The sequence below is a fragment of the Ptychodera flava genome, chromosome 5 (assembly GCF_041260155.1).
Source record: "Ptychodera flava strain L36383 chromosome 5, AS_Pfla_20210202, whole genome shotgun sequence".
Classification (NCBI taxonomy): Eukaryota; Metazoa; Hemichordata; class Enteropneusta; family Ptychoderidae; genus Ptychodera; species Ptychodera flava.
The window spans coordinates 22,841,133-22,858,908 of NC_091932.1; the positions used below are offsets into that span (position 1 = coordinate 22,841,133).

Genomic DNA, 17,776 nt, shown 5'->3' on the forward strand with positions numbered 1-17,776 from the left:
TAGCTTGTGTGATGGAAGCGCGACTGGCGCTGTCTTGCGTAATCGCGTCAATCGTTCACTTTCATTCGTTTTGTTTTTTGTTTTGTTTTGTTCACCGTGTTGCGTTGAGATGCCTTTGTACACAAAAAGAAAAGAGCTAGATAACTGAAGAGGGCGCAAGCCTCATAGGATCAACAGGTGGTCTTTGGATTTGAACAGTTTGGCCTTCTTTCGCGCGGAATATCTTTTTTATTTAGGGCAGTGTATCAGTGACACAGAGTGACTTACAGAATGACTTACTCTTCGACTCTTCGACTGTCAGGTGAAGAAAGATATGCAACAATGAACTTCTCCAAACTGTTCTCTGTATATCTTTATTCATTATCAATGCCAGCGACCCAGCTAATGCACTGACATGTCATCCCTGAAATTTATAAAGACACCAAGTATGTTTTGGCAAAAATATTTCACATTTCAATTACTTTCGTCAATCATCAGAGCGTAGAAGGCAACAACTGCCAGTCTCTGTAGTGTGTCGATTTCATTTAAAGACATTCAGTAGAAAATATTTCTTTATAAATGCGGGACGGAGGAAGAACAGGAAAGCAGGCGCTGGCATAATTCAAAACTAAGTATAACCCATACATAAACCTCTGAAGTCGGATTAAATTTAGTTGACTCAGCTCTGATATATTGGCAGAGGTTCATTATAAATACTGGAACGGATTAATAAATTGCTATGACTTTCTCACGAAACTTGCGGTCTTTCTAAACCTAGGTACGACTGACATACCTCGGATGTTTCATCAAAGTCAGTACGTCCCTTTTGATCTAAGTATAGGCAAGTCACATAAATTCATCAAAATATTAAAATGACAATGATCAGTATGTCACGCTCATCTAGCGTTCGATAATAAACCCGATTTCCAAAGTAACTAGGATAGGATCAATGTATATGCATTAAGATTTAATTTGATTTGGTTTGATTCGGCCTTCAATCATCACCAGATCTAGTCCAAAGGCACACTGTAATATTGTCATCTTAAAAAGTAATTGATCTATGACTTTGTTCACGAACGTTCATCGTGTAAACGTTCCATCATGTCTATCGAAAATACTCAACCAGTAGTGGGTGTGTCAGAAGTTTGTCTAAGGGGCTACGTACGCATACTTGAAATGTCGGGAAAGAACAAAGCCAAACGAAACCACTTCTGTAATAGTGCAGACTCTAGATCACCACACGTACAACACAGGCAACGGTTCAGCGGTAACAGACTGATAAAAGAGAGACAGCACTGGCAGCCATGGCACAGATCTTCAGCATATGTCTGTCTTGTCCTTCTATATTTCTTGTGCCCTGTCTGGCACGCTGGTTGGTGCCACACTGACAAGCATATATCATGAAGCTCTAAGAGTTCAGAGTTCACCCCCCTGTCCGACATCAATGCGGTAAACATCATGGTGCATACAATACATGCAAAATTGGTATCCATGATATCAATGACAAGTTTGACCCGATATAACCCTAGCAAGTAAGTGCATTCAAACAGCCTACATCAAATGCAAAAAATAAGTCAACCTGTGACACAATGTTTCATGATGTAACAGGGTAATTAAGGTGTTACTTTTCTCCTGCTTTGTTACTTTTCGTAGCACAGGCATCTCGTAAGAGTTCGTGAATTGATGTATGTCCTCCTCTTTCAGCGTAATCCAACGGTGACTTTTCCTTCTTGTTTTTCTAACTGTCGGGTCGGCTCCATGTTTCAACAGCAAACTCACAACGGGCACGCCGCCGTACAGAACCGCAAAGTGCAGAGGGGTAGCGCCCTCATGGTTCGTCACGTTTTCGGAACCAGTGAAGTAGTTTACGAGTAGGAACTCGACGACATCGTACTGGCCCCACCTTGCTGATCGATGGAGTATTGTATCGCCCCATTTATTTCGACGGTGTATGTCTGCATCGTGCGACAACAGAATTTTGGCGGCTTGGAGTTTACCGCTCACGCATGCGCTGTACAACGGAGTATTTCCGAACGAGCCGCCCACGTCAACGTTGTCATGTTGACGACACAAGGCAGTCACTTTCTCGACATCTCCGTCTCTTGCCGCGACGTGAAGTTCGCTCATACCGTCCTCAAACTCGCAGTGGCGTTTGATTTTCTGCACAACTTCCTCGTGTTTCATTTGTTTAGCGATTTCCAGGGCTGTCATTCCAAAAAGTTCTTGAAAGTTGGACGATCTTTCCACTCCAGCACTCACTAGCTCACCGAAATTTCTTAAGGCAAACAGAGGGGCAACCATGTACTTTCTGTCAAATATAGCGATGTAGTGAAGACACGTCAAGCCGTCTTTCCTCGCAAAGTAATTTGACTTCTTCAGATTGTGAGCCATGCCGTAGAGGTCGTTCTGTTCTACAGCTGTGAAAACCGCCTCCTCAAAACTGGGCCTGTCGAACGCACGTGGTGACTCTAAAGTTATGCAATGACAGACACAAGCGAAACACATTAATCAAGACTAAGAAAACTTAGAGGGAGATACGTTATTGTGCTTTTTTCGAAAAACGGAAATAAAATTAGAATGGTTTAAAATGTCATTGAACAGTGGTACATCTTGGTCAAATTTCAATATCAAGCTACCATATGCCAATGCATTAATCACATTAACAGTAGACTCCCTGTGTGACCCAGTAACATCCAGTTCTACATCATATGAATGATATTTCCCCTTGCATACATAGGACAGCCAAGTTGAGAAATTGTCCTACGTGTTCCAAAAGAGATATGTCTCTGAAATTTACATTTTCACATTTACAAGGCAACACACTCTGCCTGCACTCTGCCTCCTAGGCAAATTAATCTTGTACCCACAAACCATGAGGGTGTAAAATGTAGGTCTCAAAGACTTGGCTGTCGCTGAGCGCGTCATTTTTTCAATTAAATATTTCTGTGTTCATAGTGACGAGTTTTACTAAAATACTTTTGAGTTCAATTTCGATTATTATGAAACACAGTGATTATTCTTCAAGAGTCCTTCATCATTATACTTTGCGTGTCCAGTCATCGCAAGGATTACGATGCCCTTTTTAAGGCAGTTCGCGCCTCGAAAATGAAAGACTTAAACTTTTCCTCAAACTGTCTTCAATGGACGAACTTTCAGTCTTTCTCTCACCAAATCTAGAATAAATATTACGGGTCACCTTGCACATTTTGGTACAAGAAAAACAAATAACCGGAATTTTACCGATATCTGAAATTCAAAATTACTGCCATCCCTGTGTTAACTCTATGGAAAAACAAACTTTTCGATTTTCGAAAAAATAAGACAGCGAAGATTTTGATTACACCAAGAGCTTTAATATGAGTCCCCACATGTGGTAGATCAGAAGAGAATTGTAAAAGTTTGAGAGCCCGAATGTCTGTCTCCGACTCGAAGTTCTATTCCACCTTAAACCCGACGCTCAATTTTGAGGCATGTCTCCGATAAAAGCCACCCAGTTTACAGGGCACACTAGAAACGAGAGAAAGCTCTGCCGATGTTGAGAAACCTACCGGGTGCAGTATTTTGGTGACTAAGCGTCACCTGGGGTACATCAACGACGGAGGCTGCAGAAGAGCTGTCCCCCTCCCTTGAGCTCGTGCTTTCCCAGTCTAAGCCACTATCATGGTCTGGCGGTTCCTGGTTGATGTACATTTTATTGTCGTTCCCAAGTTGTGCGAATCCACCCGTGCCCGATTCACCTAAACGAAAACACAAACAAGCGAACAAAGAAAACCAAATTGTGACTCGTATTGCAAACATGCTCCGCCTTTTCGTCGTGAACAGGTCGACAGCTGTTGACGTTTGCTCTTTCGTGTATACTAACATTTTGCAGTTCGCAAAACACAGTGAATATTGACTCAGAATACAACGCGTACTTCATAACTACGGGGACATGAACCTGTGCACTGGCTTTTTGTAGCATTCGCCCAGAACTGAACGACCTAAACTTTCCGTCAAACTTTGCTTAAGGGAACTTTCGACCGTACTATTTCAAAAGCAAAAGCAAAATGGGGGTGTTACAGTGAAAATATTTGATACTATGGAAACAAACTACCCTAGATTTACCGATATTTACAATTCAAAATGGCTACCATCCCTGTGTTAACTCAAGGGGAGGGGGTGGAATCCAATTTTCGATTGTAACAAATAAGACGGTGAAAACTTGATTTAAGGTAGACAGATATTCGGACTCTCAAACTTTTACAATTCTTTTCTGATCTACCACCTATGGGGGTTCATTTTTAAGCTCTTCGGGGAACAAAAACTTTCAGCGTCCTAGCTTTTTGAAAATCGAAAATTTTGCTTCATAGAGTTAACACAGGGATGGCGGCCATTTTGACTTTCAGATATCGGTAAATCTTGGGTAATTGTTTCTCTGGTACCAAAATTTGCACAGTGACCCTCCATTTATATTCTTGATTTTGAAAGTGAATGGTTGAAAGATTTCTCGAGGAGAATTCAGCAAAAGTGTTGGTCTTTCACTTTCGAGGCGCGTACTACCTTAACTTGATCTTCAAAATGAACCCTTTAAAAGAGGTAGACTGGGCCATTATTTGTAACTTTTGACCATTTTTTACCTCGGAAAATTCCATGTTGGAGGCTCATATTTGTTGCAAAATGTTGTTTTACGAAGAAACAAACATGATTAGTGATGTTATAGCCACATAAAACTGCTAATTTTTGTTCAAACGTGTTGCCCTTCCGAGCTCGTTTGTTGACGTCTGGCGTGCTCAGCGTGCTGGGGAGAACACAGATATGGTGACGCCGCGATCACGCCAGATGTACAAGTCCACGTTTATTGCGGAATCAAAACAACATTGCGTCGTGGATTGCCAGACATCTGGCTACGCAACGTGCTCGGACAATGGACTACGACGTAAGTGCCGGGCATAAGTAATGAATATTTATTTTGAAATTGCTGTAAATGGCTCGCGCAGGTGCAGAAGAATGCCTACGTTGCAATCCGCGTGTCAACAGAGTTTGTATTTCTGTCCGGACAAAAATTGAAATTTTCGTTGTAAAATCACATGTTATTTAGTTGTAGGGCACGTAATGTTTCCGAATAATATGCGATTCTCTGTTATTTGACAGGCTATTCAACATGAGCCAGTGATCATTTCAATCAAAACTAACGGAAAAATCGCAAGAAGATACAGCTAATGGAACTTTAAAAGAGGTAGACTGGGAAAGTATTGTAAAATTGAGAGATTACGATATCTGTCCCCGAGGCATTTTACCTAAGGGCCATTCATCAAATCAGTTTAAGCAAGAAAGTGAATGAATTAAAATTGAAGATATTTCCAAGAGGCCTATAGTCACAGGAATCATGGGCCGAAAGCCATATTGTGGCCAAGATGAAACCCTGAGGCTAGATAGAACGCGCTTTAGTTTGGAGCACATATGTAAAGGAAATTTGGCAGCAATGAATTTCTTACTTTGTGCGCAATAACACACTGATATCAGAAGATAAATACTTTTGCAGGAAAATGATATTCACAAGTTTTCTGGCCATGTACTAGATTTAAAAAAACAGAAGAAGTAAAACTTAAAAAATAGTTTCTTATCCCATCACGGAAGTATTATTAATAGAACACACGTCTTTTCTTTCGATTTTTAAAATTCTATCCCTGAACCCAACTTGAAGATTCAGACACACCTTCTTGGCTGGGACATTTGGAAGGTTTATTCCTACTTTCGTCGGGTGGGAGCGTTACGTATCGGCCGCGTCTTTCTCCGGATGCGGCTCCATGGGTGTGTGTGTACTCCGATTCTCCACCAGGTGTGTCGGTGACTACATCGCCTGGCACAAAACCGGGCCCAGTACAGGCGTCTGAAGTGGAAACTGACGCCGATGTCATGACATTATTGTTCCCAATCTGTACCATACGCGCATAAATAATTGTCGGGTGGTCTGTAGAGGACAAGCAAAATATACAGAATAAGGGATAACCCTCTTGATTTCCAACACCTACAGTTGATAAATTTTTGAATGAATTCGACGGTAGTAATGAACACCTTTAAACGAACATTCACCAAAACTTTCTGAAAAGTGCATAATACAAAGAGAAGCCCTTTGTCACAGAAAAGTACGATTCTATAAAATATAGAATGTGCACTGAGATCATTGGGGTCCGACCAATCACCCCGGTGTGAAGGAAAGTAATTATTGATTTACTTAAAGGGATATAGTCGTCGGAACTGCGCTCAAAGGTCGTATGGGACCCATACGAGCCATGGCAACAATGTATCCAAGGCACGATGGTGATTGATGACAGTTTAAAACATGTCTGTCGTAATCTATCATCGTATAACTTAAATGTTGCAGCTATGATGATGAGGTGCATCTTGATATCGTGCACGAAATACATTGTTTGTAAACAAGAAACTCGCACAGGCGCAGTTCCGACGACTATATCCCTTTAAAAATGACTCGTGGATATTATGATACAGACGTGATGCCTGAAAGTATAATAAATACGCTCTGTAGCATAAAATGACGAAACCAAAGAAGACTTTGCCAGTAGTGAGCTGTGATTTCTTATACGCTACAGACATCGCTGACATCATGCCATGAGTCGCTGGTTTGGGACTCGTCCACTCTAGTAGTCCAGGAGTGAAAAATTGCCGACTCGGAATATTTTGTTTTATGGATACTTAACCTCTACATTATGAGAAAAAGGGGATTTATATATAGGCAGAGGGTATCCAAGTGTGTCGACGATATTACGTTGGTTTTCATCATATATTCAGACTTCACAGGTATCTATTCTCCACGGCAGTTCCAATAAAACTAGGCTTTTCAGTGGGTATGGACCTGAACAGATGTCAAAATATGTTGGTACATATCAAATGAACATATAAGAAACGGCTTTATGGTACTCTGCCTACAGTTCAGGTTATGTTTGCATTTTATATGATACTAATGTTTCCATAGGGCCAAACGAGCACTACATTGATTTATTATGAGGAATATCTATTATATATCAAACACTTTAATAACACAAAGTTGAACTGTGTCAGTGTGAGCCAATAGCTGCACCATCACTATCCATGTATAGCTTTTCAGAAAAAAAAACCAGTCATAATATGTTTATTGCCCCACACTAATCTCACCCATCAGTAAGTACCAATCTGAATGAGGAGGATTATCACCCTGAGGGCCTATGCTGCAATAGACGGACGTGATTGAGGAGCGATAAATCCATTTAGCGCTCACTTGGTCCGTTGGTTTATTGTAGAGAATATTGGCTTGTAATGGCTGTTCGTGCATTCGAAATTTGTATCTCTGTAATACAGCCAATAAATCGACAAACAAATGAATAAAAGATGACACAGTGCAGATGTATGCGTGATCTATCTTTTGTCGGAGTATTGGCTATTTCGAACAGATTTTCACGGTATACAGATCTGTATAATCAGTCCCTTGGGTGGAAAATATCTCTTTTAAATATCTCCATTGTATTAATTACTTACTGACAACTGTAGTTTTGTTTTTGGGACGGCGCCTGCTTGATCCGTCGAGTCCCTGCAAACCCTGCATGTCTCGGTACATTGCCGACAGTCCGGGCAGACGACGTGCCTGTCGATTGCCGGATAACTTTTCTCACAGTGGGAACATTGATTCATCTTGGTTGGAGAACGCCATCAACTCTGTCAACAGGATTGTTTGCAAAACGTTTTCCTTATGACAATTTCTGCGTGAGTACATGCTTGTTCTGTTTCTTGTGTCAAAGAACGGTTTTTAGTACAAAGTGGTCTTTGGCTTCGCTATCCTCTGCAACTGATCGCTGTCAACGATTATTTTGGATCACATTAGAAAATTCAGTAAAATGAAAGCGTTTCTTTGAATTTTACATCAAATCACTTTCATTTTCCGTACCACAAGAAACATGCAGTATTCTGGCTAGCCTATCACGTAATTGTAAAAGGACACCTGTTAAATGATCGTGGCTTAATTGTTTGTTACAAGTTTTGCATCACACCATCTACCTAAGGGGAGCTGCTTGTAACCCAAGTCAGCCCTGATACGGATAGTTTTGCAAAGCGACAGCCTACCTGCATGTTGGAGAAGAGTTGCTCTTGCGACTCATGAAAGAACGTGGTTGATAGATTTTTAGCTTCTGATAAGTTTGTTGCTTCGTAACTCTTGGTATTTATAATTATTTGCCAAACAACCTGATTCAAAATGTCTATTCACTGCTGACATCATCTGATTCAGTAGTTTTCACGGTGTTTAACTTAGCTTATCGTTACCCCTTCAAGGAGCTCAAACAACCGCACTGTAAAGTTAAGTGTTAAAGGATAGAACACCAATTAAACGCCTTTTTGTAACACTTTTTGAACGCCTCTAGGCGTTCAGAAATTTAACACTACGTGTTCAACCAACGTTCAATTTTTGAACATACGTGTGCAGATTTTGAACGCTACGTGTTCATCAGACATTATATTGAACACCATGGTGTTCCTTATCTGAACACACGTTGCACGGGAAATGTGTTCAAAAATTGAACGCTTTTACGCGTTCAAAGGGCTGTAACACTTTTTGAACGCATGGACGCCGTTCAACGATAAGTGTGTTAAAGGCTAGAACACATGATGCGCGCTTGTTGAACACCTTTAATTTTGGGCGTTCACGGGGTGTTCAAGCCTTGAAATAACATTACAGACCATTGATATCCAGTAAAATTATTTTATTCTAAAAATACACGAAATATTTCTAGAGTAAAATACAATAATTTACTGTAAAATGGGCAAATAAACATTGCAACTTTGTATGTAAAGTTTGTCAGAGGAAAAAACCAATAGTGTTAACACCTTCCTATCAAAAACATAAGCAATAAAAATCATCATATTGTGGATGACGTTTTATGTTCATACTTGTTTAAAATGTAAAAAAATCATCTGAAAAAGCTCAAAATTTGGCATACTTATTGTGTTGAAAAACGTATATGTATGAAATGCATACTCCATTTTTGTAAGATGGTTTCTTAAAGACATTTCCTCTTGTATAGACAATTGTAAATTTTGAAGAAAAAAGAAGTTAGTCAAGGCTTCTCTAGTGCACATGGTATATAGTTGTCCACACTAAAGTAAACACAACATGTCAAGTTGTCAAAGTGTCACAGTAAGGCACAACATGCAGAAAGTGGGGAAAGTGGGTCCTTGGCAGGGTAAACCTATTTCCTTGACCAAAAAAGTCCTTCATAAACAAAAAGGTTTGTTTGTTTGTAATATCTTTAAATAAACCCTGAAATAAATGGGTGACATTTCAAAAATATACTTCTCAGAAATTTAAAACATATTCATAAAGACCTTTCAAATTCTGGTGTACCCTGCTATCAATTTTTATACAATTTGTTTTACCAAAAATGGTAAAAATCACCCTTAAAATGAAAAAATGTACATTTCATCATAACTTGAATATATCCGATTCTGGTAATCCCTAATGTCTTAAAAATGTCTGAAATGTCTTTAATGTCCTAAAAATACAAAGTTGCAAATTTCTGCATAATTTGAACAATCTGAAAAGACTATCAGTAGAGATCTATGTCCTAAATATCAAAGCTATTCGGTAAGCAGTTTTGAAATAGATTTTTTAAAGATTTTTTGACCAAAAATGACGAAAATTGCCATGAAATATAAAAATTTGAATATTTCATCACAACTAGCACAAATTTGACTAAGGTCATTTTTAGGGACATGTTTACCAAATATTGAAGACGGCAGCAAAAGAGAAGAAGATTTTTGTCACAGAATAGCAAAATTAGCCTAAAAAATATAAATTTGCATATTTCATCATAATTTGAACATATCTGATTAGGGTAATCCCTGGGACCTGTAATCCAAATATTAAAGGATTCGTACAGGCTGTTTTGAAGAAAAACCTTTGGATGTAAAAATTTGAGGACAATGCTACACATTCACCTACTTAGCTGACAGCAAAGCTAAAACCAGTTGCTAGGTACAAGAGACGTGTTGAGCTACAATACAAAATAATCTTAAGTTTGGTAGCAGGCTATGATCAACTAAATGTTACAAGGGCATAAGCTTTCAAAGACGTGAAGTCTCCTTCATCAGATGCAAGGGGGATGATGAAAAATTGAAGCACAAAGTGACAGAAAATTCAGAGTGAAAATTTCAGAAAAATCAGTAATTCAGAGTGAACATTTTCTCTGAATGGTCTGTCGCTTTCACCTTTAATTTAAATAAGGGAGACTACACGTCTGTGAAAGCTTATTCTCCGACAACATTTAGTTGATCATAGCATGCTACCAAAGCTTGGATTATTTCAGAACAAAAATACAGAAATTTATCAAAATTCAGTTACTGACCCTTGGAAGTTTAAATCAACATTAGAGATGAACTGAGGTTCTCAAGCTTGTTTCCAAACAGCTACCTGTACACTCATCTTCTTCGTTATCTGTACCACCAGCTTCTATAACAACTCTTCGATTTTCAGTTTGATCCAGCTTTTTACATCCTGAAAAAATGCAACAATTGGTAATATGGCGAGATGAAACTTTAAATGAAAGACAAGGGGCTGATTAGGTTAAGGAAAAGGGCAGTGCCTCTCTTCAATACTGTTACAAAATATTTGATGCTTCATGTCATCAAATGATTAAAATAAAAAAGCCAAAACTCTCATATGCTGAAACAATACATTGTATACTCTACGATGTTTAACTGATGTTTTACAGTGGAATTTGACTGAGTGTCCGGTTTGCCTTGCAGACCTCGACAAGTCTATACGTTGCTTATCATTAGAAAAGTAAACATTTGCAACAAATTGAGTCTGTGGTGTCAGATTACAACCTGCGGCGAATGTTTCCCACACACTGTCTAGCCTACATTCTCAGCAAGCTTACTTTTTCACTACTTGTACATGTACACACATCATCAAAGTTTTCTTTTGGGTATTTATTTTGATTTTGGAACTTTCAGAAGAAACAAGTAAATTCTTTTCAAAAATAAACTTTTCTTCTCGCGATTTCAGCAATCACGACAACAGTCCTTTCATCACAGAGTCTGTAGCGATAGCATGTCCAGAGCAATCTACACTACTGTATCAACAAGTTTGCACACAACAAACCTTTTCTCTCAAGTTGATCGGAACGTTATGAATATTATCAACCAGCAAAGTCTTGACACTCCTACATGAAATGTTTTTGCTGCCTTCTCTCCTGTCTCAGATAAATGAAACTTCCTTGGCACTTTTCTCAAATACATGACAGCTACAAAATAGACTAGAACAACAGTGTTTATTTTACACACAGTGCTCAACACTGTGACAGTGCATTTTGTGCCATTAAATAACACACCCAGTGTTTCTGAAAAAATTCACTGTATTTTGGCACGTAATTTCCCGGACGGCATCATACACGGCAACGGGTAAGTTAGCATGGAGGAGACGGTGATATCTCTCTGCCTTCAAAATTTTCTTCACCTTGCTGAAGCATTGTTCAACTGGGTCAAATCGGGGAATACGTTGGTGTAAAACTGTACTCAATTCCAAGGGTGTCAAGCCAGTCGGATAGAATCAGTTCACCTTCGTTGCGATGAATCGGTGCATTGTCAGAGATTAAAATGTCACCCTGTTGCAAAGCACGCTGTCCATCCTCGCCGAACGATTGCACAGCTTCGTGGATAAAATGGACATATTCGTTGGTGTCAGAGCCGCCTTCAATTACACGATAATGTTTCACGCCGTCATATCCAACCAGCAACTGCAATGTGTACATCGGTGACTTCATGTATCGGCAAACTTCTACGCACGGTGTTCCAATCAATGAATGTCCATACAGAGGTTGACCTGTTGTCACTTTAATGCCAGCTTCATCCATAAATTTTGCGTGAATCGGTTACGTTGACTGACAAAATCAATGAACACTTGAGTGTACTGCATATTTCGCAAAGTAAAACGATCTGGCAATGGCGTTGTCATCTTTTTGAATGTCCATCTACCACCACTCAATTCATTTCTCACTGTTTTTCCTATCGTAGAAATTGAGACGTCTGTAAGAGAAGAATGCTGTAAAAGTTCGTCGCGAATTTCCTTGTATTGTATAGATGGTCGAGAACGTTTTAAAGTCTCTATGAATTCAATGTCTTCTCTTCCTAACCTTTTTGTTTTCCCGCCGCCGTGTGGCTTTGGTTCCACAGAATCAAAGTCGCAATATCGTTTCCACAGCCTTTGCACCCCCCTTTCATCCAACTTGAAAGTCTTGCTTACAGCTGTTAAAACACCTCTGGGGATTTGACCTGTTCCTTTGTCAGCTCCACAGTCTTCAAGTTCTGTAACAACAAGTTTTCGCAGATCTGTACTCAACGGACGTCCACGCTCGTAGTATCTTCCTTTGACTGAGGTCGACGCGCTCAACATTTCTGTGTACGTGTGTATGCCAAACGTCGAGGCAAAATCAATTGTTTATAACAGTGGGCTATACATTGTATACGAACAAGGCGCATCTTGTCTCGATTCAGTGGAAGAAAGCAATTGAAGAGAGGGGTGTTGCAGGAGTTCAATGTTTTATTTTTTGTTCAAATTTATGTATTCTTTTTCTTCTTCTTTTGAATTCGGGGAAAGAATTTATGCGATAAGTACTTTCATTAATAAATTATTAAGGAAATACAGTGTATATGTAACAGCTGGGGAGAAAAAGTACATAATTTACGACATTCCCTAAACAAAAATAGTTGAAGCTTTGGCGGGAAGGAAAGTTGATGGTATGCAAATTTTGCCAGGCTCACAACATCAAGTACCTGTCGCCGTGACTTCGTTGGCACTAGAGCTGAAAGTTTCGAGACAAAATGAATACGCCTAGAGTCAGTCCGGTTGATGTTGAACACTTTCTTCGAGATATAGATCCTACACTCGAAAAATATGCCAGTGAGTTTCGTCGTTTGGACTTTGTTAATACAAATCACATGAAATTTTAAAGCGAGGGGACTTGGAGAAGTTCACGTGCAAAGTAAGTGATGTACATCGAAGAATGCTGCTAAATGCTGTAGCCAAACTACAAACCCCTTGTTCAAGACTAGGTTTGAGGGATGAGGAAAGTCCAAAGAGTGTCGAAGGACTCCAAACTGACAACTTGTTCAAACCCAGAAAGCTAAGATATAAACAAACCAGAGAAGTCGGTGAAAACTCAGAATCTCCATCACCTTCCTCGAGCTCGGCGTGTGGTTCAGTACGGATGGAAAATATGGCGCCAACAAATTTCCTAGACACCTATAAATACAAGTCGCCCATTGACCGATACATCGAACAACGGCAAGAGGAGGTCAGATTGCTGGAAAGAGAGCTGAATTTGCTGGAAGAGCGTCATTTGGTCATTTCGAAAAAGTACTGCCACCCAAGTTCAAGGTTACCAGGAGAAAAACAGTGCGGAAAATGTCATTTGTATGGGTCACACAGGCGAGACAAGTGTCCGAATGGACCGTGTAAAACTGCCGAGCAGTGCGGAGATGTCAACGCAAAGGGCCATGAAGTCGAAAAGCAGAGCTGAATGATATTGTGTCCAAAATACAGAAAACTAAAAGTGATGTCAAGAGCAAACAGCAGACCATCGACATAAATGTCAGGCACAGAACAGCATAAAGAACTCCTTCTCAGAGCGTGTTCATGATCACCTAATACGGAGCAATCAAGAGAAATACCTCTTTTTGACCAGCGCTGGTGAAGTTGTTGTGCGTACCCAAGAACTAGCAACGGACAAGGCTATACTCCAGAAGTATTATAAAGGAAAAATACCCGAGAATATAGAAGTTGCAAGTGGTACATTTCGAGCGATTATTGAAGAGTTCAACAACACTCATCGACAAGACGGCGTATTTGCCAAACCTCGCAATAATCCAATCAAAGAAAAATTGGAGTCGAACCCAGTATTTCCAGTGAAGTTCCCCACAAGTCGTGCAACTTGTGATAGTTCAGAAGATAAATCATCTGATGATGTTGAAGATAGTCAAATCCATCCTGTTGAACAGCAGCAACTCGACCAGGCCATACAGAACAGTTTGCATTCAAGTCGCAGTCAGGATAGACACGCTGATCCTTCAAGTTCAGCAGTTAGGATTCCGCGTCCTGTATCACATGTCGATACTAGTAGTCAGCTGTCTCAAGCTTTACCTCAACGACAACCACCGCATAATTATTTCTACTATGATCCGTACGTACAGATGAACCAATATTACCCCCCTTACGTATATTATAACCCAATGTACGGGAGTCCTTTCTATTCATCGACGGTTCAGCCTCCTATTATGCCGACGTGTCCAGCCGAGTCACAAGAAGAAAGTGAGCACAGAGCAGGGAATACTGACGGTGACAAGTCTTTTGAAATGCAGGAATAGATTTGTGGAAATAAGCAAACATGAAGCAAAATACAAAATAATCACGTCGAGAGTCTCTCGTGTTTCGTAGTAGTTATTTTTAGTACATTTCCTCTGAACACTCGCCGATCTCCTTTGGACTAATTTACCTATGTCGTTACTAGAGAAATTACATGCCAAAATACAGTTCATGCATTTAAGCAGAAAATCTGGCTGTATGAAATAACATTTAGCCTAGTGGTATTTCTTGTGTTCATGTGAAATGTTCATCAAATGTCCGTTGAGTAAAGTTTTTAATCGTGTCATGTAATTGAGGCAAGAAAAAGAGGAGTGTAAAGGTGCATCTTAAGTAGGATTTATTTGTTTACAACTTCTTAAAGTTCCCAAATCAAAATAAATACCTGAAAGAAAACTTTGATGATGTGTGTACTTGTAGTGCAGTGTGCTTGTGAGTGGCATGCTGAAACAACTGTCGTGATTGTAGACTAGACAGTGTCTGGGAAACGTTCGCTGGAGGTGTAATCTGACACCGAAGACTCAATTTGTTGCAAATGTTTACTTTTCTAATGATAAGCAACGTATAGACTGTCGAGCTCTGCAAGGCAAACCGGACACTCAGTCAAATTCCACTGTACATGCGATTGTGTTTACTAAAAGACATGTGTTAGCTGTGAATATGCAAGGCGTATCGATCGCGCTCAGGTCAAACGTTATCGCTACAGTTGTGTTTTGATGACCCTTGACCCGAGTGAGATCGATCGATAGGCTATGGCCAAAAGTACCACTGCGTAGTCACAGCGAGTTGTTGGTTATAGCAGCCACGAAAGAAAAAAAAAGGTTTCTCCACGTAGTTAAGCTATTTCAAGGTACCATACAATTAATTTCAAAGGACGATAATATAGATGCTTCAAAAATCTAATACCTTTTACTATTTTGGAGTGGAAACTTACCCTTTCTGGCCTTGTTTCCGCACGATCACGACTTCAGGGTGCGCTTACAAGAAAAATGTCGCAACTTCCGTTTTGATGCATCATGGGATAGGAAAAGACACCAAACTTGAACACCAAGTGTTTAGAAGTAGAACGCCTCTTGCACGCTGATGTTAAAATTAAAACGTTCATGGTGGTTTTCTGATTTTCTTTTCTAATTTTTAAACTTTCAACCCGTAATAAACGTGTAAAATTATTTTGTATACTTCCTTTTTTAGAAAAAACATGCTTTCAGCAATTGTATGCCGGAAATATTTTTCACTTGGTGTGAAATTTGTTACACCAAAATCCGTGTACGTTTACCTGACAGTGAAGCAATAGTAAATTTAATATAGCCATTGTAAAGTAAAAAACACAAAAGACTGTTAATTGTTTCACAGTATTGTAAAATTTCTGTGATGCTGAGTTTTTGAACACTTGAAGGAGATCGTTGTTAACACATAGTGTTCAGGTTTAGAACATCATTGTTAATATTATGAACACTGGTGTTAACAATATGAACACTAGGTGTTCAAATTTGAACACCGACATGTACATTTTGAACGCGTAAAGACGCGTCTAGCGTCCGCTATTTTTACAGTGCGTGATCTGCCTAAAACATTGGCACGATATTATTCCAATCTCCACACGATTCAAGTCATCTACTATGTGCTCAGCCTGTAGGGAGTGTGGTCAAGATTAACTGTATGTATACTAAGAGCTATTGTACGTTTGGGTCAACGCATGACACATCTATTCTGATTCGTGTAGGTCAAACATAAAACAGAACTACACGAGGAAGTGCGTTGTGCTGGACGGAAGTATTCGGAACGGATTATTTTATGGCACCGATGAAAAAACGGCAATTAACTGTAATTATGTGCAGTTATATCCCTCTGGTCTAATGTTTAGTAAGTATGCGGAACGCACTGTCTCGTTAAACGTTAAATACGATAAACCAAATCTCCGTTTTTCTTCTCCTTTTGAGTTTGTGTAACTTAGCATGTGACCTTAACAGAGGTTGTTGACGGCGGGTCATCGCTAAGGTGCGTTAGTAAACTGCATGTTTCGTGTCCTATGTCACGGTATAAAATACCATACAGAGGTAGATCGAGGTATGCCAGAAGGTTTATGTATGAATATCTCATAATCACCATTTGCATATGATACGAATTGATTTCGTACTTAGCTTAATCCTTAATTTAATCACGGTTACTAACCGTGATTTAGTAAGTCCAAACTTCCGGTTATAAAGTGTACACACAGGTCCGTGGCTCGAGAAACCAAGTGTAATGAGAAAGTGTTTCTAGTTTACATATTTCAACACGTCGAGGCAAAGACTGGTTCTTACCTTTCTGGACTAATCGTCTTAGCTACCAGTAAGTCCCGACCATCCTTCTTTCGTCAAATATGAAGGCGAAGGTTGAATAACGTTTTGCTTTACCTTAACGGCGTAGCCTTATTGTCTGAAGGTCATTCAGGACAGTAGGGTAATTCATCGCAGTGCAACACTGAGCATGCGCTGTAATGATACTTGTATGAAGCTGTATTCTTGCTTATACTAAAATCGCCTCTATACTATAGGTATTCTCGCTTTAGCCGGGAATGTTCCATTGTGTATTTATCTTGTTTGTCGGATCAAGCATCTATTTGTGACACAATAAATGTAGTTACACTTTTGCCTCTTATCTCAGGTATATTTGTGTCCTTTCGTTGAGCAACAAGAAACAAATGAGACGAATAAGAACATGCGCATTGCTGAGCGTAACATATGAGAGAGAGAGAGAGAGAGAGAGAGAGAGAGAGAGAGAGAGAGAGAGAGAGAGAGAGAATGTACTCCTTACGTACCTATCTTGATCGTGCCTTTTACTCTGAGAATGCCGTTAAATGGTGAGGAAGGACGAAAAGGAAGTATAATATTCGGAAACATTTTGCCATTTGTATTCACAACGGAGTATATGTGTCTTTTTTGTCAAAACACAGGTAGCCATGGCCCCAACATTCATATATGTAAAGTCTTCAAGGGACGTACTTCTTTCAATTTTGCCTGACTTTTGGACACACTGAGGGAGTGGGCTGTGTCAGACAAAATAAAAGACAACAAAATTGCTTCCGGTTAGGAAAATCTGTATTTAATGACGAAGTCTTGTTGGGATTAACGATATTTCAATCCCTTACAAATTGAATATCTCTTTTTTTTAATTCATTTATTTCGAACTCCAAACACAGATATGATACAGTTAAAAACCATATGCATCCGCACTTACAGGAGGATTTTAGTAAAAAATACAAATAACATGATGTTACAGGACAAGAAAGCAAGTTAAATCAAATGACATGCAAAACAAGGACAACGTAAAAATTCAAAAGCAAATGCTTTTAGCTTTTCTTTTAAAACTCGAAACAGAAATGTTAAAAATTGGTAGACATTGATAAAAACTATTATATAGCTTTGGAATGCG

The 17,776-nt window shown here is 39.4% G+C and overlaps 2 protein-coding genes across 3 annotated transcripts; both read right to left on the bottom strand.

The window, feature by feature from the left end:
* Positions 1 to 340: 340 nt before the first annotated feature.
* Positions 341 to 16,800, bottom strand: LOC139133286 (poly [ADP-ribose] polymerase tankyrase-1-like). Of its 2 annotated transcripts, none has more exons than XM_070699816.1 (5): positions 16,500 to 16,800; positions 7,492 to 7,668; positions 5,675 to 5,929; positions 3,528 to 3,716; positions 341 to 2,447 (listed from the first exon to the last, which is right to left on the bottom strand). In XM_070699816.1, exons 2-5 carry the CDS (start codon positions 7,568 to 7,570, stop codon positions 1,531 to 1,533), a joined length of 1,440 nt encoding a protein of 479 aa, XP_070555917.1. In that variant the 5' UTR covers positions 7,571 to 7,668; positions 16,500 to 16,800; the 3' UTR covers positions 341 to 1,530. The 2 variants fall into 2 exon arrangements, with proteins under 2 accessions (XP_070555917.1, XP_070555916.1); XM_070699815.1 differs by having other exon boundaries at positions 342 to 2,447; positions 16,666 to 16,798.
* Positions 11,487 to 11,858, bottom strand: LOC139133585 (uncharacterized). The gene has a single exon (XM_070700317.1). It carries the CDS (start codon positions 11,856 to 11,858, stop codon positions 11,487 to 11,489), a length of 372 nt encoding a protein of 123 aa, XP_070556418.1.
* Positions 16,801 to 17,776: the final 976 nt, after the last annotated feature.